The 22899-nt window shown below is 36.1% G+C and overlaps 1 protein-coding gene across 1 annotated transcript; it reads right to left on the bottom strand.

Moving 5' to 3' along the window:
- Window positions 1-4939: 4939 nt before the first annotated feature.
- Window positions 4940-21677, bottom strand: LOC142842506 (amine sulfotransferase-like). Its single transcript, XM_075959230.1, has 6 exons — window positions 21536-21677; window positions 19110-19318; window positions 14545-14671; window positions 13191-13285; window positions 6584-6770; window positions 4940-5058 (listed from the first exon to the last, which is right to left on the bottom strand). Exons 1-6 carry the CDS (start codon window positions 21675-21677, stop codon window positions 4940-4942), a joined length of 879 nt encoding a protein of 292 aa, XP_075815345.1.
- Window positions 21678-22899: the final 1222 nt, after the last annotated feature.

The following is a 22899-nucleotide window of genomic DNA, read 5'->3' as shown; positions in this document are numbered from 1 at the left end:
ATGATTCGTAGTAAGATCTAATGATTCTCTGAATTTCCTCTGTGTCTGTGGTTATGTCCCCCTTTTCATTTCTGATCTTATTAATTTGCATATTCTCTCTCTGCAATTTGATTAGTTTGGATAGGGGTTTATCAATCTTGTTGATTTTCTCCAGGAACCAGCTTTTTTTTCATTGATTCTTTGGATTGTTTCCTGTTTTTCTATTTTATTGATTTCAGCCCTCAGATTGATTATTTCCAGTCTTCTAATCCTCCTAGGTGAGTCTGCTTCTTTTTTTTCTAGAGCTTTCAGGTGGACTCTTAAGTCTCCAATGTGTGCTTTCTCTGTTTTCTTTAAGTGGGCACTTAGTGCTATGAGCTTTCCTCTTAGGACTGCTCTCATAGTGTCCCATAAGTTTGAGTTTGCTGTTTCTTTATTTTCATTGACTTCAAGGAAGACTTTAATTTCTTTATTTCTTCTTTGATCCAGGTGTGGCTCAGTAGTTGACTGTTCAGTTTCCATGAGTTCGTAGGCTTTCTGGGGGTAGCATTGTTGTTGAATTCTAACTTTAATCCATGGTGATCTGATAAGACACAGGAGGTTATTAATATTTTTTTTGCAACTGTTGAGGTTTGCTTTGTTTCCGAGTATGTGGTCAATTTTCCAGAAGGTTCCATGTTCTGCAGAGAAGAAGGTATATTCTTTCCTATTTGGGTCGAATGTTCTATAGATGTCTGCTAAATCCATTTGATTCATTATCTCCATTAATTCTCTTATTTCATTATTAGTTTTCTGTCTGATTGACCTGTCCATTGGTGAGAGAGGAGTGTTGAAGTCTCCTACTATTAGTGTGTGCAGTTTGATGGCTGCCTTGAGTTTTACTAATGTTTCTTTTACATACGTGGGTGTTTTTATATTAGCGGCATAGATATTCAGGATTGAGACTTCATCGTGATGAATAGTTCCTGTTATGAGTATAAAATTCCCTCTTCATCTCTTTTGATTGATTTAAGTTTGAAGTCAACTTTGTTAGAGATTAGTATGGCCACACATGCTTGTTTCTTAGGTCCATTTGCTTGATAAGCTTTTTCCCATCCCTTTACTCTGAGTAGGTGCCTGTCTTTGTGGTTGAGGTGTGTTTCTTGTAAACAGAAGAATATTGGATCCTGTTTTCATATCCAATCTTTGAGCCTGTGCCTTTTTATAGGTGAGTTGAATCCATTGATATTAAGTGATATTAATGACCAGTGGTTGTTAACTCCGGTCATTTTCTTAGTAGTAGAGTTTGTGTGTTTCCCTTCTTTGAGTTGCGCTGGTGAAGGGTCTCTAGATGTCTGAGTTATTGTGGTCATTGTTGGACTCCTTGGTTAGTGATTTTCCTTCTAATACTTTCTGTAACACTGGATTTGTGTCTACGTATTGTTTAAATTTGTTTTTATCCTGGAAAATTTTGTTTTCTCCATTTATAGTGAATGAAAGCTTGGCTGGGTATAGTAATCTGGGCTTGCATCCATGGTCTCTTAGTTTCTGCAGAATGTCATTCCAGGACCTTCTGGTTTTCATGTTTTCCATTCAGAAGTCAGGTGTAAGTCTGATAGGTTTACCGTTATAAGTAACTTGGCCCTTTTCCTTTGCAGCTCTTAATATTCTTTCTTTATTGTGTATGCTGTGTTTTGATTATTATACGGCGAGGGGATTTTTTTTTTATCCAGCGTATTTGGTTTCTGTATGCTTCTTGAACCTTCATAGGTACATCTTTCTTTAGGTTGGGAAAGTTTTTTTTTTCTATAATTTTATTAAATATATTTTCTGTACCATTGAACTGCACTTCTTCTCCTTCTTCTACTCCTATTATTCTTAGGTTTGGTCTTTTTATTGTGTCCCATATTTCCTGAATGTTTAGTGATGAGAGTTTGTTGGACTTGCTGTTATCTTTGATCAGTGCATTTATTTTCTCTATGTTGTCTTCAGAATTTGAGATTTTTTTCTTCTATCTCTTGTATTCTGCTGGTTATACTTGTTTCTGTAGTCTCTATGCATTTACCTTTATTTTCCATGTCCAGCCGGCCCTCTGTTTGTGTTTTCTTCCTTTTCTCCAATTCAGTTTTCAAGTCTTGAACTGTTTCCATTATCTGTTTGATTGTTTTTCTTGGTTTCCTAGGGTATCATTCACTGCTTTATTCAATTCTTCAAACTTTCTGTTATACTTCTCATCCATTTCTATAAGGGCATTTTTTACATGCTGTTTAAGGACATCAATCACTTTCATAAAGTCCATTTTTTCTACTTCTTCTTGATTAATATGTTCATGTCCTCCTGTTGTGAGGTCGCTGGGTTCTGGTGGTTTCATGTTGTTTTTCAGATTTTTGGGTGAATTCTTGCATTGGTGCCTGCCCATCTCTTCCTCCGAATGCTCCCCTAAGGATCTTCTTTTACAGGCTCAGGTCTCCTTGCCCACTGATGTACCTTCCCAGTGATGGCACTCTCCCTTGATGGCTCTTTAGGTGCCCCAGTGATGGCTTTCCTGGTGCTGAGATAAGATCTCCGTGCTGGTTGGGTAGCTCATTAACAAAGCACCTATTTTGCTTGCTTCAGGCAGTCTATTGAAACAAAGGAATTCCTGCCCAGCCGGCTGCCCTCCAGATTCAATCCCAGCGCCCAGACAGGCTAAGCTGGGTGCTGTTATGCGCCCAAAGACAGCAGGGAGGCAGAAATAGGGAGGGTTCTGGATGCAAGCTGGGTGAGATCGGAAGAGAGAGGCAGTATGCAGGAGTATAGGCCCTGCAGGAAGTAGTTCCTTGTTCCGGGCTGCTGCTGCTGGTCAGAAACTCACTCACCCAAGAGATGCATGTCCGGGTGCCCAGATCAGATCTCTGTGCTGGTTTGGTAGCTCATAAACAAAGCACCTATCTTGCTTGCTGCAGGAGGCTATTGAAACAAAGGAATTCCCGCCTGCCCGGCCGTCCTCCGGATTTGATCCCAGCGTCCAGACAGGCTCAGTAATGAATATTTTTTATTCTTACATTAATTATATTCTGTTCTCCATCCTTGCCCTTACCAAATATAATTTGATATCAAATACTGCTAATTCCTTAAGCGCTGTGTTCTTGCCGCCTTGTATACTCTAAAGGATTTATAATTATGTCTATGCATGTATGTGCATGTGAAAGCAGGTACCCATGCCAGATCTCTTGGATCCTGAGTTGTAGGGGCTTTGTGAGCTGCCTAATATAGGTGCTGGAAACCAAACTCTAGTCCTATGCAAGAGCAGTACACGTTCATAACTGCAGAACCATTTCTCTAGCACCTACATCTTATTTTAAGGTTTATTTTATTTAATGCATGTGAGCATTTTGCTTACATGCATGCACATATATCATTTGCATGCTGGTTACTGAGAAGGTCAGAAATTATTGGATGCTCTAGAACTGGAATTAAAGGGTGTTGGTGAGCTAGTATGTAGGTGCTGACTACCAAATCTTGGTGTCCTTCAGTAGCAACTAGTGCTCTTAACTACTAAGCCCTCTCTTCACCTCCTACATCATAGCTTTTAAAACAACAGTTTGTTTCAATGTTTTTAGGCTCCCAAAGAAAGCGTTTCATAGTGTTATCTTCCCAAGTTCAGGTAACGACAAATTGCCAAATTCTTTACTTTTTTCTCTTGTTTTAAACTATTTTTGTTAGTTCTTGGAGAATTTTATATATGTTTTGATCATATTCTCCTTCCACTCCCAATGCTTCCTAGATCCACCCACTCAACATTGTTTCTTTTTTCCCTTTCATTAAGGCGAATTTGTGCTGCCCAAATATTCTTATATGTGAGCCTTCTCCTGGAGTGGTAATTATGACATTCTAATATACTCCATTTCACAATTAAATTAGCAAAACTTCATTTACCTTGCCAATAATCAATCATACTTTGTTAATAATTCATACTCTATTTTTTATGCACCAGATTTATAGGTGAAGCATGGGCTTTTCACACTCATATATACTTTTCTCCCAGCACAATATTAATTTACAGAGTAATAATGAGTGGATGGATGGATGGATGGATGGATGGATGGATGGATGGATGGATAGATGGATGGATGGATGGATGGATGGATGGATGGATGGATGGACGAATGGTTGGAATGATGGACAGATGATGGATAAATAGTAGAATGGATGTGCAGGTGTCGGTGAGCAGACCCTGAAGACTGAGAATGAGAGAGCTAGCCCCATGATCTGCTGCATGGTGGTGTGGGCAAGGGAAAGATACCCCCTTGCTCCTTGCTCCTCACCCATCAATACAGACCCCAGATGTGATTGGACCATGGATTCAGACACAGTCCTTTGCAGCATCCTGGTTTCAGGTGTCCCCATAAATCTGGTTGGTAGTGCAGGTCATTTAAAATGGCATGGACCCAAAAGCAAGATGGCCTTAGAACACCCATATGTCTCTAGCTGTGAGCCCAGATCCTGGGCATCCACACTTAACCCAGCATATGTTTAATCTTTGACTTTTATGTCTTTACTAAGATCTGTTATATTAATTTTAAACACATAAATGTTTTTATATGATATCTCTCTTTATTTGACACAGCACATTTGAACAGTCATATTGATTTGAAAGCAATCAATTAAAGTTAAGTATAAGATTAAATGAATTTTTAGTGTCTATTTGGTGCTAATTTAATTAAAGGTAAAGAAAATGTGAACTATAGAAGAATCTCTGAAGACTACAAGCCATATTTAATGTTTTCTGTTATATCAATTTTGTGAACGATAACAATGCTAAAAGCTACCTTTGAAATCAATGTTATGGCCAGCAGGCTAAGCATAAGCTAATTATTTCATTAAAGAATTGTGCTTTATATTTCATAATTAAATAATAAGAAGAAATTAATTTTAATATTTAAGTATGGTCTTTGGTTAGGACATTTTTATGAAATTAGTTCACATGGTAATTAAAATTCTACTCATTTGTATCCCAGATGAACTTTAAGGAAATATTTTTCATGTTATTGTAGAATATTCTATCAAATTTTTCATTCTGATCCACAGTCAAGTGATGCTTCCAGTCTCCAATGGTTCCTAATGGGAGAAGCACAGGATAGCATCTATATAAGTAGCAGAATCGGGACGCAGTCCACCCAACTCACTCTACTCTCTCTACAGTTCACACTGCACATCACTGAGTTCTCCAGAGGGTTAAGTTGGCTATCTCTCCTCTCATCACAGATGAAACTTCAGAGCAGCAACATAATAAATAGGTATCACTAGCTACTACCACTGAGTTGTAGCCAATTTTTAAAAAGAAAAGAAAAACACCTTAAAGGTTAAAAAAATAGGAATTTTAAAAGCACATTTTAGTATTGGCCAATCATTATACTAGAAAAACACTTAGACTTCAAACACAGTGTATTTCAAACACAGATTTCGAGGTATATGCTGTTTGGTTTTTTTCATTTTTAAACAGAAAAAAATGAGACCCGGAGGTTTCAGCAAGTCACGTCAAGGTGACATGGAGCTTCAGAACAGTTAACTTTGTGATTTTACTGAGTAGGAATTGGAAATGATCATTACACTAGTTAAAATGAAAATATCCATTTGGTTTTCCTATTTGTCTGAAAGGATGATATATTGTTTGCATTTGGAACGGATGGTGAGCTATCATGGGTAAGACATTTAGGCTTGCTGAGAAGTGAGATTTGAGAATCCATGTTAAGTGGCAGAAGAGACAAAATAAAAGAGTTCCTGAAAAATATAAAAACCCAGCAATATTTAAATATAAGCTAATACTCACAGCAATGATAAGTTAAAAGGATATCAAGAGGAAAATGTTCAATCTTAGCCATATCTCTGGGCATATAATGAGATCATAACAAGTTTATTGCCTGTTCACTTTATTGAATTTATGTCAAATAAAGTTACTAAGGCATTGCTCTAATTATTATGATGAAAAAATCTCACACATGAGGAAGCAACATTTTCAATTTTGTTTTCAATATAAACAGACAGTAAGTTTACTTGTCCAATATTCTAGAAGAATAGTAAATAAAATTGTTCTTGTCTAGGCAGTTCATCACCATATCTGTAATCGTAATTTCATGGAGGATGTGCAGTAAAGACAGGAGGAGGATTATGAATTTAAGGTAGCCGAGGTTACTTAGACTACACTGAGAAGCACTCATTCTCTCTGTCTCTGTCTCTCTGTCTCTGTCACTTTCTCTCCCTCTCAACCTCTCTTTCTCTCTTTCTCTCAGACACACACACACTCAACAAAAACAAACCAAAATAAGGCAAGAAATTCCCAAAAAACAATAGCACATAATGAATTAGATCCTAGGATAATACTGCTGACATACTTTAAAACTTGAGTTGTGTGCCTTATAAGAAAAGAAAGCAATATTTATTTACTAAGTGAAATTGTCAGATTTTCAGATTTTTTTTACTAAAACTATTAGAAACCCTTCAGGTTCTTTGTCAACTGCAATGTTTGATGCTTCCAAACATCATTATCACCTGGAGAAATACTTTAAAAACACATATTATTTCTCCAAAGTACTCCAGGAGAACTCAACAATTTATTTTGCTACTACAGACCAGTAAATTTCACCTTTGCGGAGAAATGTTCCCTGATCATTTCTTGTCCCAATTTCCTTTCTTATTATATCTTCATAATTTGCTCGGGGGTCAGATTTCATGTTCTGAAATGTAGCTTGTCTCACAACAGCATCCACATCTTCTTCACTCAGTTCTTTCTCCAGAAAACTGCAGATTTTAAGTACTGAGCCACTGAGGTCCTGAATAAGTCATGGTTTGAGAAGTCACTGACCTTATAATAGAGATGTGAGTTACAGCCCAGTGGGTAATATGAACAGCTAGGATTTACTTTTGGAAGGCAAAGATTGTTCAACACATGAAAACATCATAGAAACAGGTGAAGAAAAACTGAAATTATTATTTATTGTCATTGATCCAGAATAAACCATTAATAAAACACAGCACTTTTGAGACTTTGTAGCCTAAGCAGGTCTGGACTTCAGTATGTAGTCTATGCTGCTCTCAAAGTTAAGATGGTCTTTCTTTCATAACATCCCATAATGGCTGGGATTAGAGGTAGGAGCTACTGCACCCATCTCAATATCTTTGTTAAATAAAAACATCACAAATGAGAAGAAGAACTCAAGTGCATCCATGCAATACAACTGTGAATTCAATATTTTTGGCTAGAAAGACAGTTGGTTGAGAATATGATCATTTTTATCTGATGTCTGCAATCCATCAGATGATACTACTTCCATTTAACATATTACTGGGAAATAATAGGCAGATAATTTAGTCAAGAAAGAGAAACATAGCATATAAATTAGAGGGAAAGAAGTAAAACGTTCTCTGTAAAATGAACAGCAGTATGATCTCATATGAAACACAAAAACGAGGGAAAGCAAAGAATCTGCTAGAACAGTGAGATTTTACAAAGCTCTGAGATAAAATCAAAATCAACACACAAATATTAGTTATACTTATAAACACTAGTGCTGAGTAACAGTAAAGTAAGATTAAAATACATAAACTCTAGAAGGTAGAATTAAAAAACTTAGGAATAAATGTAGAAAAGGTTAGAGACAGGTCCACTGAAACCAACAAAACATCAATGAAAGAAAAAGAAAACAGAAACAAACAGAACAGCATACACTGATGAATTGGAAAATAGTTGTTATTTATTTATTTGATTTTTCTGAGACAGGATTTCTCTGAAGTATTGGAGCCAGTCCTGGATCTCACTCTGTAGACCAGGCTGGCCTTGAACTCACAGAGATATGTTTGCCTCTGCCTCCTGAGTACTGGGAATAAAGTGTGTGCCACCATCGGGAAACCGAGGGCAGTTATTTTAAAGATGCTATAGAACCAATCCACAAATTCTATGCAGTCTGTAATAAAATGCAGTGGTTTTTTTTCCATTTTTGCAAAAAGAAAAAAGAAAAGAAAGGTGGAAAAGAAAATATATTCAAAATTTTTATGAAATTTTGACACATCGTAAAGCTACTTTTCTTTTAACATGTGTGCTTCAATGATTGTAGTTAGCTCATCAGGACTGGCAGCAAACCCCTTTACCTACTGAACCATCTCTACCCACAAAGAAGTATTTTAATGTCATGGTGATTCTAACAGTGTGGTTATGACGTGAATATAGAAATCAACCAAGAGGAGAGAATAGACTTTCCAGGAAATAATCTCTCAATTATAATGGTTAAATAATTTTTGATATGGCTGTTAAGAACGTTAAATGGGAACATCATTCATTCCAACAAATGTTCTTGTGTAAATCAGATGTCTGTAAGCAAAAGTACAAAGCAGAATCCTCACCTTACAATGTATTTCAAACAAATGAAAATTGACCAAACATAAAAGCAAGGGCCTAAACTACAATGCCCTTAGAGAGACTTAAACAGAATGATTCGCCACACAGGATTTCACAGTCATATTTTGAATATCCTTCAGCAAGTACAGACAGCCAAAAAAACATTAAATTGATTATACTAAACTTAACTCCTGTGTAAAAGGGGACAGATTCAATGAAGTGAAAAGTTCACCTATAGAATGGGAACAGTATTTATGTCATTTATCTGACACAGGATTACCCTAAGAAATCAACAACAACAAAACCAACCTAGCTAAAACTTTAAATAAACGATTCTCATAGGGAGTCTAGAACCATACATTAAACACAGGAGAAAAATACTCTATCACGAGTCATTTGAAAGTGGAAACCGACAAGAAGTGCACACCATTTGCATCCTATTATGATGACTATTCCTTAACAAATAACAGAAAATCATAAGCGCTGGTGCTGCTGGTAGAAATATAAAGTGGTTCATTTGCAAAGGGAAATGTATAACAGTTGCTTCATAAAGCAAAGCCAGAACCACTGTATAATCCAACTACTCCACTTCTGGCTTTCACTTCTGATTCCAAACAGTTGAACCCAAAATCTCTGAAAGATTTGTACATCCATATTCACAGCATCAGTAAGAGCAACAGCTAAAACGTGGAAACCAGTCAAATTTATATTGATTATGGAACATAAATACAATAGGATGTGCAGACGGAGAGAGGGAATTCTGATATATGATGCAATAAGCCTTGATGACATTGAGGACACCACAGTAAGTAAAATAAGTCAATAAAGATACAACTGCATGTCTCCATTCATGCCAAGTGCTAAGCTTGAAGAAATTAATACAGGAAGAACATAGTGTGGTGATTTTCAGGAATGAGAGGAGAAAAAAAAAGGAAGTTATGGTTCAATGATCCTAGGGCTCAGCTTTCCAAAAAGAATTTGGATATTGGAAGTGACAAAAAGTTACATAACAAGTCATGATGGTGAAATGGCGCATTTCACGGGATGGATTTTAAAATCATAACTAAGAGTGCAATTGGGGTTGATAAACTGAGTAGGAATAAAGTAGTTGTTTACGACAGTTTAGATTTACCCAAAGAAGTTGCAACATTCTTCATGATGAAGAAGCACTATCCCCAATTCAAGAATAAAAATAATAAATAAGAATGACACATGAATTACCTTTATAGATGTGAAAATATATATTGATTATGAGAAGCTTGAAATCCCTTCCATATTTAATGAAAGCTGAGCTTCCGAGGAGTCTATGCATTAAATACAAAAAATCAGAGATGGGTATGTTTCTGTATACCAGAAGGTTTAGGGCCCTGCTAAGGTAACTAGAGTGTGTTAGTCTCCATCTTTGTATGTGGCCATTTGTTGAAGGAACTTAGTGTGTTGTGGTGAATAAAATAATAGGATCCTAATGCTAAGTGATTTACACAAATGACTTTGATGCACAATGACTGACCACAAAACCAAGAATAGAAATAACATGAAAAATAGAGCAATGCAGCTGAAAGAAAAAGAAAAAAGATAACGGAATTTTGGATGTTGCCAATAATGGAGTTCTTGGACATAATTTAAACATAATATTATATTCAAGGAGGTAATAGACAAAAATTTATACAGCATCAACCTAATACTACCCCTGAGAACAAATTAAAAATAGACTGTCTTTAATTAATAAAAAGTAATCTCAGTGAATAATTTTAGTAGAAACTTCAACTCAGATGAATTCAGCATAGCCGAACTTGGAGCCAGGGGTAGTATCAAACTTAACTCTCAGAATAGTACAGAATAAGAAGAAAAATATGCTGGCCCCTGTATGAAGAACTTTGCCTGTCTTAGGTGAGGTGGCATACCTTTAATTCTACGATTCAGAAGGCAGAGACAGACAGATCTCTGTAAGCTCAAGGCTACACCGGTCTAAATACAGCGTTCTAGACAAGCTAGGACTACATACTGAGATGCTATCTCCATAAAAGGAATAAATTAACAAAAACTAAATAGGGAGTGTTGTATGTGATGCAGTACATTAGACTCCTGTGACCCTCATGTTGTTTGTGCAGGATAGTTTCTCAGCAAAAGAGACATTTCCTAAATCCCCACTTTTCTCTGTTCATAATTCTGAGCCCAATTTTATGAAAGAGCAAACTGCTTTTCATATAAATCTAGGAACACCTCTCTGATTTCCCCCATATTCAGTCTGCAGTGACTACTACAGTGAGGCACATAATACAGATGCAATTCTTTATTACAGACTTTGGCCAGTTGGAACATACAAAGGAAAAATAAAAACACAGGGGAAGGGAAAATTAAGTCCCTCACATCCTAGAAGGATTTGCCATTAAGGAAATTCTGATGTCTTTTCAGGTAAATTAAAGTATCTAGATTCTTTTGCTTGTTCATGTTTACATTTTTAAAAAAATGCATCTGGAATAAATAAGCACCGAGTTCAAGAAGATATTAGGACATGAATCATAAATCTACCATGTATTTAGGGAACTGAAATATGTATGTTATTTTAGAACCCCACCAAATAAATGCATCTCTTCCTAGTAGTAAGCTTCATCTATCCTCCAAACAATGGATGTCCTCATCAATGAGGATGACTTTTTGCTATACCTATACTTTAATCCCATAAATAGGAATCTTTTAACACTGTCTGCATTTTATCCATTGCTCTGTTCTTAGGAAAGGAAAGCAGCAACTTTTCTGTATAGACAAGAAGTTCCTAGGGACTCCACTTCTCACCAAACTTACCTGAAATAAACTGGCTTATTGTCTTAGTGGGATAATCAGTAGAAAAGTAAGCATGAAGCATTAGACAAAAATTACAAAGTTATTTCACAACAATGGACAAGGAAAGCACCAAAATTATCTTAACATTGGTAGAAACATAATTACTAGAAAATATTGGTAGTTTTCTCTCTGTTTAAAAATATTAATTTCATTTATAATTATGGGTATGATGTACGAGAATATTCAGTGGGTAAATCCTCATCTTTAACTGGTCTACTAACATTTACCACTTTCAGTTTTAAATTTATGATGGTGAATGATATTCCAAAGATACTAATTCTGTTCCATTGCTGTAGTTTTTTATAACTCTAAAAGTCTCCTCATTACTTTGGGATTACAAAAACAATCATAAGCATGACCCACAGATCTTGTGTAGTCCTGACTTCAGTCTCACATACTAGTTTCTTGTCCCCTGCCACACACCTTTGATGTTCAAGTCCTTCCTTACTTGGTTCTAAGTACTCTATTGCTTCACATAAAATTCTCTCTTGTATTTTGTTTTTAGCCATTTTCTTTTTGTTAATTCGTATGTATTAACTTGTGAATCCCATGTGACTTTTACCTTCAGAGAAGCCATTACCTTCTTTTATACCAGAAGCCTTTATATGAATACTAACATTTTATTTGGCATCTCTAATAACTACACTTTCTAGTTTAAAATCTCTAAAAGTTTAAAAATAATAGTATGTAGGTGTGTGTGTGTGTGTGTGTGTGTGTGTGTGTGCAATGTGTTTGCTGCAAGACAGGAACCAATGCCATGGTGCATGGGTGGAGCTCAGAAGACAAATTTATGGAGTTATTTCTGGCCTTCCATTTTCATGAAGGTTGTAATGATTTAATTTGCATTTTCAGACACACATTGGAAGTCCCTGTACTCACTTTGCCATGTACCCAGTCAAGATACACTTATGGATTTTTTTAATTTGGGTATTTGCTTTTTGACTATTTGCCTTCCTTGTTAGAGCATGAACTCTATAAAAAGGTAAGTCCTTGTTTACTCTTGTTTGGAGCCTGTCACACAGAAGCATTCACTTATTTTCCATCAATCAATATGTCAATAAGTACCAGAATGTGATGAACGTTAACTCTTTTTTTACACAGCATATTAAGATACTGTTCAATTGTGATCAATCAAAAATTATTTTATAGATTCACCTTAGAGATGCTCCAAGATTATTTTTTAAAGGAGGGAGAAATCAGTCTATGGTTCTATTTGCCCATATTTTATAGTAGTTACATGCCTCGCTGCTGTTTTCTAGCCTTTAGTAGTGAGCTGTATCCTCCCTGAGTATATAGTCAAAGGAATTGAAGTCACCATTCAAAACCTTACTGTTATCTAGTGTTGTTGCTATACATCTTCAACCACAATACATGTACTCGCCCTGGTGTCCATAAACAGCTGAAAGACTAAAGACTTTATGATATATGTCATATACCATATATAAAATAAATTAGCATTCAGAAGTAAAAATGAAATGAAATTCTGTCATCTGCAGTAAAATTTATGAAGATCAGGACATCAGCTTAAGTTAATAAGCCAGACATGAGACAAATTTCATGTGTTCTCTTATGTGTTGAAACTGAAAAGTCAACCTTAAAGTAGAATTGTGTTTAGCAACTGAGGAGGGTCTGAGGGGGAAGAGAGAAATGACAATGCCAGAAGCTTGGCAAGGTAAGATCAATGCACACCCTATTAATTGGCAAGAATACAACATCAAATATCACTAATGGATGTAATTAATATGTGATAATAAAGTTTTTTAATTATGAAAGTCATTGGTGGTGTGAAGTTTTAAGGTTGCTTTTGACATAAGAAAATACCGCAAGGGATTTTACATAGAGAATAGAATACAGAGAATGTCCAGTGAATGAGGCACAGGCTGGACATTAGGAATTATCTTCAACAAAAATCCCAAAGAAGAATAAAGTATGAAGATAATGGGGTGAATGTATTTCAACCAAGAGAAGAATGGTGTAAAAGAAATCATTAAATAATACAACTACCTCATCTTACCTTCTTCATATCTTCATAGCTCAGGAACATAATATTGAAGTCATGTCTGTGTTCATACCAGCCTCTTATGTGGTCAAACCAATTGCTTCCTACCACTGGGGAGAAAAGTGACAAGTGAGAATGCCAAGCTGTGTATCCATGTAGTGGACAACAAACGCTGTGCCTCCTTTTCTGGTTTGGAATTTTTAGAAATAAAATGGAGGGCATGTGGTGGATGTCTATATCCCTATTTAAAATGTTTAGTGGTTTGGGGGAACAATTACCTCACATTCATATAAACCTGTCTATATAATGTTACTATAGGAATAGGAAAGAAGTAATAAAGAAATAAAGGGCCTGAGGCTGCAGGTGGCTTTAAAACATACTGTTTCTTCTTCCTACTTCTCCATAGAGGTCACATGTCTCTGTTTTTCCTCTTGTTCACTGTCTGCAGTGGTGCACAATGTGAATATCAACTTACAAGCAAGTGAAATTCTGATTCCACATGTGATGTGCTGTGAAATCATGAAATAATGTTCTTGTAACCTGTAAAGATTTGTCACTTGTATTGGTTTAATAAAAACTGATTGGCCAGTATCCAAGCAGGAAGTATAGGTGGGGTGACCAGACAAAGAGAATTCTGGGAAGAGGAAAGGCAGAGACAGTCATCTTCCAGATGAAGCAAGATGAAAATGCTGCACCCAGAGAGGGTACCAAGACATGTAGTTAAACATATATAAGAATTATGGGTTAACTTAAGTTGTAAGAGCTAGTTAATAATAAGCCTGATCTAATAGGCCAAACAATTTATATATGATTAACATAAGCCTCTGTGTTTCTTTGGGACTGACTGACTGCAAGTCCATGAGGGACAGAAACTTCTATCTACACTGATAAGCCTCTTGCCTTAATTAATACATCTATGTAGTAGGAGGAACAATTCCATGCTGCAGTATAAAGCCATACACAGGCTCAAGCAAAATGTACAACAACCTTCTGCATTTCCTCTGCCAGAAAGGATTATTCTACCTTTGTCACTAGTTGGAAAGAATTGATAGAATATCTGTAAACCAAAATACTTCCTACATGACATGCCTTTGTAATCCTGACAATCCTCAAATGGTGCATAAAGATAGAAAACAAAGGTGAAAGTGAATAGAGTTGGCATGCAATTGTCACTAGAGATAAGTTCTTTGTGTTTTGGTTTTTGTTTGTCTGCTATTGTTTTTCTTGTTTCAGTATTCTTTTCTTGTTCCTTTCAAAAAGCAATGTATTGTACCATTTCTTTATACTTTATTCTATATGTCTGATAATTTGGCTTACTTGCACCTTTTGTGTAATTCATTTGAGTATGGGTCAATGAATTAATACTTACCTCTACCATCTAGGAATGTTTGCATAAATTTTTCCACAGAATTTGAAGCTTCAAGTAAAACAACAAAATTTGAAAAATGAAAGTAGGAGGTCAAAACATCTTTAGGATTTCTGTATATATAAAGAATCTGTAGGAAGAATTATGTAATTATTTCTTTAATCAAATCTTGGATATGCTTATAAGTTTTTAAATACAATTTTATATATTCAATTGTAACAATAAGCATAATTATTTTTTCTAATCTTTGAGCTGTGCAAAGTCTAATGGTTTTATTTATATTTTGTTATTACAAAGAGTACTATAGTAAACAACCTTTCTTATGGCATTTCATGTTTAAGAATGTAGTTTAAAAAGAGGTCAAGACCGTGATGGGTACACCCACTGAAACACTCTACCTGAGCTAATGGGAGCTCACCAACTCCAGTTGAACATGGAAGGACCAAACATAGGTCCAAACTAGACACTCTGAATGTGGGTGAGAGTTGCATACCTGGGGCAGACTGAGGGACCACTGGCAGTGGCATCAGGATTTATCCTTACTGCTTGTCCTGGCTTTGGGGAAAACTATAGTGTTTGGATAGGTACATTGCTTAGCCTAGATATAGTAGGGAGGGCCTTGGACCTTCCCCAAAGCAATGTGCCTTACCCTGTCTATGGAGTAGATGGGGGGGTTAGAGTGTAGGGGGCTATGTGGAGGGAAAGGGATGAGGGGAGGAACAAGGAAGAACTTGGATTGATATGTATAATGAAAAAAGATAGCTTGTTTTCTTTTTAAAAAACAATAAAAATTAAATTGAAAAAGAATGTAGCTCAATTCTCAAAAAGCATATTGTTTGTAATGTTCATAAATGTTGTACATTAATTTGCCTTATGTGATCAAAATATATCATATAAAATTTTTAATTAAAAATTTAATAGAAAATTCATTACTCATGAGGGTCAATTGATGGGTATTATGTAATAGCAAATGAGATAAATCCGAAAACAGAAAATAATAATCACATTAATATACCTAGTAATCTATGATCATCAAATAAAGATGACTTTTTCCTTCATATATTTCAGAAAAATAATGTAAAGATGAGTTAAGCGCATAAGTAGGATTAAAACTCACACATAGAAAAAATAATCTGTGGGTGTCTGTCCACAACATTAGCACCTGGGTATCTAGGGCAGGAGGAGGAGCTCATGCCAGCTTTGGCTACATGAAATACTCTCATAAAAGAAATAAAGTAAGCGAGTGAGGAAAAGAATGAGAAAGAAAAACCAAAACCCAGAGAATGTATCTCTAGGCTTAAAACAAGAAAAAAAATCTCAAATGTGAATTTATTTAAAAGAAAAATCAGACAGGTCCCATGGACCCCACCTGCACCAGGAAGAAACAGGCGCGTATCTGATATCTTGGCTGGAAAGTCCTGCTCTCTAGGACCTAAACACTGCACTTCCGCCAACCATAGAACCCCCAGAAATCAGGCAGCAGTTCTCTCTCCCATCAACCATCCCCTGCTGCAGGACCCACTGGCTGACCTACACATGAAGGGACTGCAACTCCTGGAGCCACAGGCCCAAACTGCACCCAGAGGAAGAGGCCAGAATTACATTTGGAGGAAGAGCAAACCACCAGAGCTAGAGAACCCACTTGTACCAATTGGAGGAAAAAAATGGGTAGCCAGCAGTGTAAGAATACACACAACAACATAAAGAGCAACAGGGCATCACCAGAAATGAGTGGTTCTACAACAACCGGGTCTGAATATCCCAACACACAGATGAAGAAGAAGAAGAAAATGACCTTAAATATAACTTTATGAATATGATGAAGGCCCTTAAAGAGGAAATGAAAAGTTCCCTTTAAAAAAATGGAGGAAAAAAAAACAGTGGAAGAAATCAATTAATCCTTTAAAGACAGTCAAGAATAACATGAAAAAAAAGCAATCAAACAAGAGAAGGAAACAGTTCAAATAGAAGCAATAAATAAAATACAAATTAACGTCCCCATGGAGCATGGGGACCTTGGAGGAGGGTTAAAGAGGGGAGGGAAGAGAAAGGGAGGGGAGCAGAGAAAAATGTAGAGCTCAATACAAATAAAAAAACACAAACTGAGGAAATTCTGGTTGTGGAAAACCAGGGTAAATGAACAGGAACTGTTGATGCAAGCATAGCCAATAGAATGAAACATATGGAAGATAATATCTTAGGTGTTGAAGATACAATAGAAAAAATTGATTCATCAGTCAAAGAAATGTTAAATCCAACAAATCTTAGCGTGAAACATCCAGGAATCTGGGATATGATAAAACAACCAAACCTAAAAATAATAGAAATAGAAGAAGGAGAATACCAGCTCAAAGACAGAAAATATTCAACAAAATCATAGAAAACTTTCCCAACCTAAAGAAGGAGATGCCAATGAAGATACAAAAGCATACAGAACACCAAATATATTAGACCCCCAAAAATATATTCTTGAAATATATTAATTAAAACACTAAACATACAGAATAAGAAAAAGTATACCAAGACTTCAAAGGAAAAAAAACCAAGTAACTTAAAAAGATACAACCTAAAGAATTACACCAAACTTCTCAACAGAAATTCTGAAAGCAAGGAGGTCCTCGGCAGATGTTATGCAGACAATAAGAGATCACGGATACCAGCCCAGACTACTATAGCCAGCAAACCTCTCAATCATCATAGATAGAGAAAACAAGATATTCCATGACAAAACCAGATTTAAGCAATACTTAGCCACAAGTCCAGCCCTACAGAAAGTACTAGAAGAAAAACTACAATCAAAGGAAGCTAGCTGTACCCACAAAAAATATAGCTAACAGGTAGCCTCATATCAGCATTCCCCAAAGGGAAGCACACAAACACGACCACCACCACCAAAATTAAATAAAACAGCAATTAAAAATCACTGGTCATTAATATCTCTAAATATAAATAGTCTCAATTCACTCATGGAAAGAGACAGGCTATCAGAATGAATACAAAAACAGGACTCATCAATCTGCTTTATAAAAGAAACACACCTCCAACTCAATGACAGTGATTACCTCAGAGTAAGGGTTAGGAAGGGATATTCCAAGAAAATGGACCAAAGAAACAAGTGAGTGTAGCTATCCTAATATCTAAGAAAATAGATTTTAAACTAAAATTATTCAAAAGAGATGGAGAAGGACACTTAGCTGATGTCAGGCTAGTGGGAGCTCAGGGTTTAAGGACTGACAGGTGGGGAACCTGCATGGGACGGAACTAGACCCTCTACATGTGGGTGACAGTTATGTGTCTTGATCTGTTGGAGGGAGCCCTGGCAGTCGCACCAGGACCATTGTAGGTGCCTGAACTTGCTTTCCGGACTTCATTCCCTATAATGGGTTACCTTCTCAGCCTTGATATCAGGAGAGAGGCTTGATCCTGCCTCTAGTTAGTATTCCAGACCTTGTTGATTTCTGAAGGAAAGCCTTACTCCCTCTGAGAAGTGGATGGGGAATGAGAATGGGATAGGTGGAGGACAGGGAAAGAGGATAGAGGGGGAACTAGGGTTGGTATATAAGGATAAAAAGTAATTTTTAAATAAAAATATGAAAAAATAACAAAAACTCAATCAGTTTGATAACACTAAAATTAAGAATGTTGCTGATGCCTGGGTCTGAAAAAGCATGGGATAAATCCAGACTGGCTGAACATAGAGGACAATGAGGAATACTGAGAACTCAAGAACAATCGCAGAGGGTTTTTGATCCTACTGCACGTACTGGCTTTGGGGGAGCCTAGGCAGTTTGGATGCCCACCTTAGGAGACCTGGATAGAGGTGGGCGGTCCTTGGGCTTCCCACAGGTCAGGGAACCCTGATTGCTCTTCGAGCAGATTAGGGAGGGTGACTTGATCGGGGGAGGGGGAGGGAAATGGGAGGCGGTTGTGGGGAGGAGGCAGAAATCCTTAATAAATAAATAAATAAATTAAAAAAAAATAAAAAAAAAAAAAAAAGAATGTTGCTGATGAAAACATACATGAGAAAAGCAATGAGGATGAGCTAAATTAGATTCATCTCTAGAAGTGATAGAAAGAAAACTGAACAGAAGAATGTAATAAAATATTGGGCTATTGATAGACTCTTTTCACACAATCAAAAATAACGATGGCCATTTAACATCCAACATTGGCACTCCCATTATGAGGATGAGGATGCAAGTTAACATACATTTGAGACACCTTTTCCTAGCTGCCATGTTGATAAACATCTAAAAGTCTGATATGTCAAATTATTAGGGAAACATTAATAAGTCATCTTTTACACATTTCTGCAAAAAAATGACAAATCCACTTTCTTCAGAATTACTGCACCACAATTGTAAGTGGAGAACTCTGGTCACTGTGGCTCTGCAGCTCTATTCATGGGTGTGGGTTCTAGGGAAGCTGTTGGGAGAGTACCAGGAGACACACACAAGAATTTTCATAGCAGCTGCATCACAGTGGCAAAACATTGGAATAGCCTAATTATTCAGTATTTAGAGAAGGCATTTCATGGATACAGTAAGTCACTAAGCTCTATGACATACTTTGACTTTTTTGTTCTTGAAAACTTTTGGCACCAAATAATACGGGAGGTGGGTAGAAAAGATACGAGGTGATGGCCTTTTGGCAAAGTCCACATTATGAATATTGTACTCAAAGAATGGTGCTCTGTCTACTGTTTTGATGTTTTCAGTGTTATTTCTGTGTCTCTCAAAATAAATCAGGCTGAGGATCTGTTGTGTCCAGATGGTACCTGTAAGAACAAATAACAATCCTGTTTTCAATCCTGAAAAAGGTTTTAATAATGAATACTAACACTAATGTCACCCAGTTTACAAATAATTTGGAGCTTTTTTCCTTTAGCACTCGAGACAGGCTTGGATGTGCCCCTTTTTCATTCCCCATTGTCTGTATCAAACACTCAAGTCAGTAAGGCTGAACTATATAACTCTCTGTTCTTTTCTAACTTACAAAGATGTGCTAATTGGTCGTGATAATCCAGATGATTCTTGTAGTGTCTGTATGATCTATGCTATGCTGTTTATGGGCAATTCTGACTCATTTCTGAAATTACTACATTATTTGCTTATATTTTTTAACTGTGAAAAAACTAATAGAATTAAATATTTCTATTTTCTACTCCTTATCTTTCTTTGTACTCTCAAATACTTCTTACTATATTCCCAGTAATTGATCATAGCATACATGTAGAAAGAGGAAAACAAAGATTTCAGTGTTATCTACATTTGGTCTCTGGACTTTTAGATCAAATCGTACAGTGGAATTATTTGGGAAATAAGTGCAAAATTCCAATTCTATTCCCTTTAAGAATTGATCCCATGTGATCAAATACTGTTATGCTTAGGTTTAGCCTTAATTATTAATGGCTAACACAGATAATTCATTGGTGGCAGTGTAGATTTGATGAATCCTTAATCATTAATGGCTATTCCAGATAATTCATTGGTACTAGTTTAGATTTGATTAACTAGCCACTATTCCCAGTGAGGATTGATGGTGCACTACATAAGCAGAGCCTGAAATTTTGAAAGAGCTGATCATGCCAACACATCCCAGACTCCAGGGCTTATGACACTAAATGTGTCAGTATCCTGTGTGGCATAATATAAACATTCATTGCCTATTTCAGTCTCCCTGAGGACTTCTAAAAGCACCCAGTGGGTCTACTGTGACTGAATTATTTAGCTATTATCTACAGTGAACCACTAACTGCCTCATAGGACCCTTCATTCTGTACCACATTAAACATTACAAAGATGGAAGCAAAGTATGATTTGATATGAACAAAGAAATATTTTTGCAAAGCATCTTTATTTATTGAAATCGTCAAATAGAGACATAAAATCTTGGTGTTATTGTACATGGACATTGAGGGTGGGGTGTGGATGTGAAATCTTCACACCTATTGCTTTACTATGTAGTCTGTATTAACCACTGCAAAATCTTATACCAAGACTTGTAAGTTTCATCTTCTGCTGAGGTAGAAGTACCTTTACAAAAGGAACTTCAGTTTATCTTCATGTCCAACAGAAAACAGGAGTTAAATGGGAGTGCTTGTGTTTGCTTGTCCTGATTAGCTTCACAAACCTCAAGACTTCTAGGCTTCCAGGAAGACTCACTCTTTTAAGAAGATGGTTTTGTTTTGAGAATTTTACGTACATTACAGTAGTCCTAGAAATTTTGTGAACAGTATTGCATGTTTTTTTGAAATTTAATCATTGTCTCTGCATAATAAAACATGTATCTTTTGCAGAAATAGTTTTTGATTATCTCAGACCTGTTCAACAGGCTAAGGCATCTTATCATTATTTACCAACAAGCTGCTGCTGGTTTCAGATTTGATTCCCACCCCCCAGCATTTTTCCACAATAAATTACAATATATACATGGCAAGTGTTTTTTACCAATAGATACTTGAGTTTTATTTATGTTTTGACAATACGTTGTTCTAAATTGTAGGTTGCTATGATTACAGATACTGTTTTCTGATTGGATTTAGGATATTTATGGAGACAAATCATTGGACTTGTATGAGGGGTTATCTAGATTAAGTTCATCAAGTTCACTGCAGATGGAAGTTGACAAGGAACCTTCAGCTGCCATTGGGAATTCGTCATCATGATGATGTATTCTGGTGCAGCAGTGAGAAAAGAAACTAATATTGTTGAAATGACAGTGGGCAGAATGAAGAATATTTATGCACTTATTATCAAACCAAAATACCGGGAGGTGATAGTGCATAGTTTTAATCCCAAAACATGGGAGACAGAGGCAGGCAGATCTATATGAGTTCAAGGCCAAACTTGTCTACAAGAGCTACTTCCAGGACAGGCTCCAAAGTGACAGAGAAAGCCTGTCTCAAAAAAAAATGAATAAATAAATAAATAAATAAATAAATAAATAAATAAATACAAAGACAAATGCCATATGGCCTATTTATTCCACTCACCAGATTTTGGATATGTGACTATGAAGACATCATCATCTCTAATTTCTTGATCGTCCATGTTTTCCACTATGTTCATTTTAACTAGAGATCGTTGAAAGTTATAGCCTTTGAAGTTAAGTAAATATTCATCTTTATTGTGCATATTGATTTACCTAGAAGAAAAATTATAAAAGTTTCTTTACTATTAAGGTATTTTCCAATAGTAAGTGATCGACATATTCCAAGCACACTGTAATATCCATCACATATTAATATTTACTATAATAAGCTATTATATATGCTAGCTTATTTAAATTTACAAAAATTTTATGTTACTATATTTTTATTATCACTGTATTAAATATGAAGAAACAAACATAGCAGAAAATTAGAAAGATATTTTCTATAATTCCAAATGGGAAAGGCGATCTTAATTCTAAACATACAGACAAGGAAATTAGAATACAGAGAATACAACCAACTTATTCCAGGATGTCCTGCTCGTCAACTTAGAAAGAAGACAGCAAACAACCGAGGCAGAGTAGATGTTTGTAACTGAAGAGTTTATTTGTATAATAAATTTTTATTCCTTATTTAGGGCCTGTATTATACATGCCCATATTTCTACATTTTATGGCAGCCATAATTCTGAGCAACCTTCAGGGCACAAACAAAAAAAAGGGCTGAATAATGGACACGTTACACCATCTTATTCACCACGGACTTCTCCAATTTTTGTCGTTAAAAAGAAATCTGGAAAGTGGAACTTTTTCAGGATTTAAGGGAGGTTAATGCAACCATGCAGCTGATAGCAGCATTACAACCAGGACTGCCTTCTCCTACAATGATACCAGAAGGCACCCATAAAATTATTTTAGACATAAAAAATTATTTCTATACCACCCCTTTATCACCACAAGATTACCAAAGACTTGCTTTTGATATCCCCTCATTTAATATCAGAGAGGCATAAAAGCGATATCAATGGAGCATCTTAATTCAGGGTGTAGCAAACAGTGCCACCTTATGCCAGAAGTTTGCAGCTCAGGTTAGAGATCAATTTCCACTGATTTTTATCATCCATTATATGGGTGACATTATATGGATGAAGGAGTTTTACTTGAGACATATGAACTACAACAACAGAGCCTTAGTCTTTAGGGATTACTTATTTCCAGAGAAAGTGCAGAAGCACCCACCTTTCCAGTATTTAGGTCATATGTTTTACCCCCAAAAATAAGCCTCAAAAATTAGAAATTTAGAAGGATAGTTTAAAGACACTAAATGACTTTCAAAAGTTGTTGGGAAATATCCAATGGCTTTGATCTTATCTAAGGTATCCTATGGGAGACCTGGATACTCTAAGTGAAATGCTTATAGGGGAT

The sequence above is a fragment of the Microtus pennsylvanicus genome, chromosome 1, assembly GCF_037038515.1.
Source record: "Microtus pennsylvanicus isolate mMicPen1 chromosome 1, mMicPen1.hap1, whole genome shotgun sequence".
In the NCBI taxonomy this organism is placed as follows: domain Eukaryota; kingdom Metazoa; phylum Chordata; class Mammalia; order Rodentia; family Cricetidae; genus Microtus; species Microtus pennsylvanicus.
Note: the sequence above shows the minus strand (reverse complement) of the source record. Positions and strands in the feature narration are given on the sequence as shown.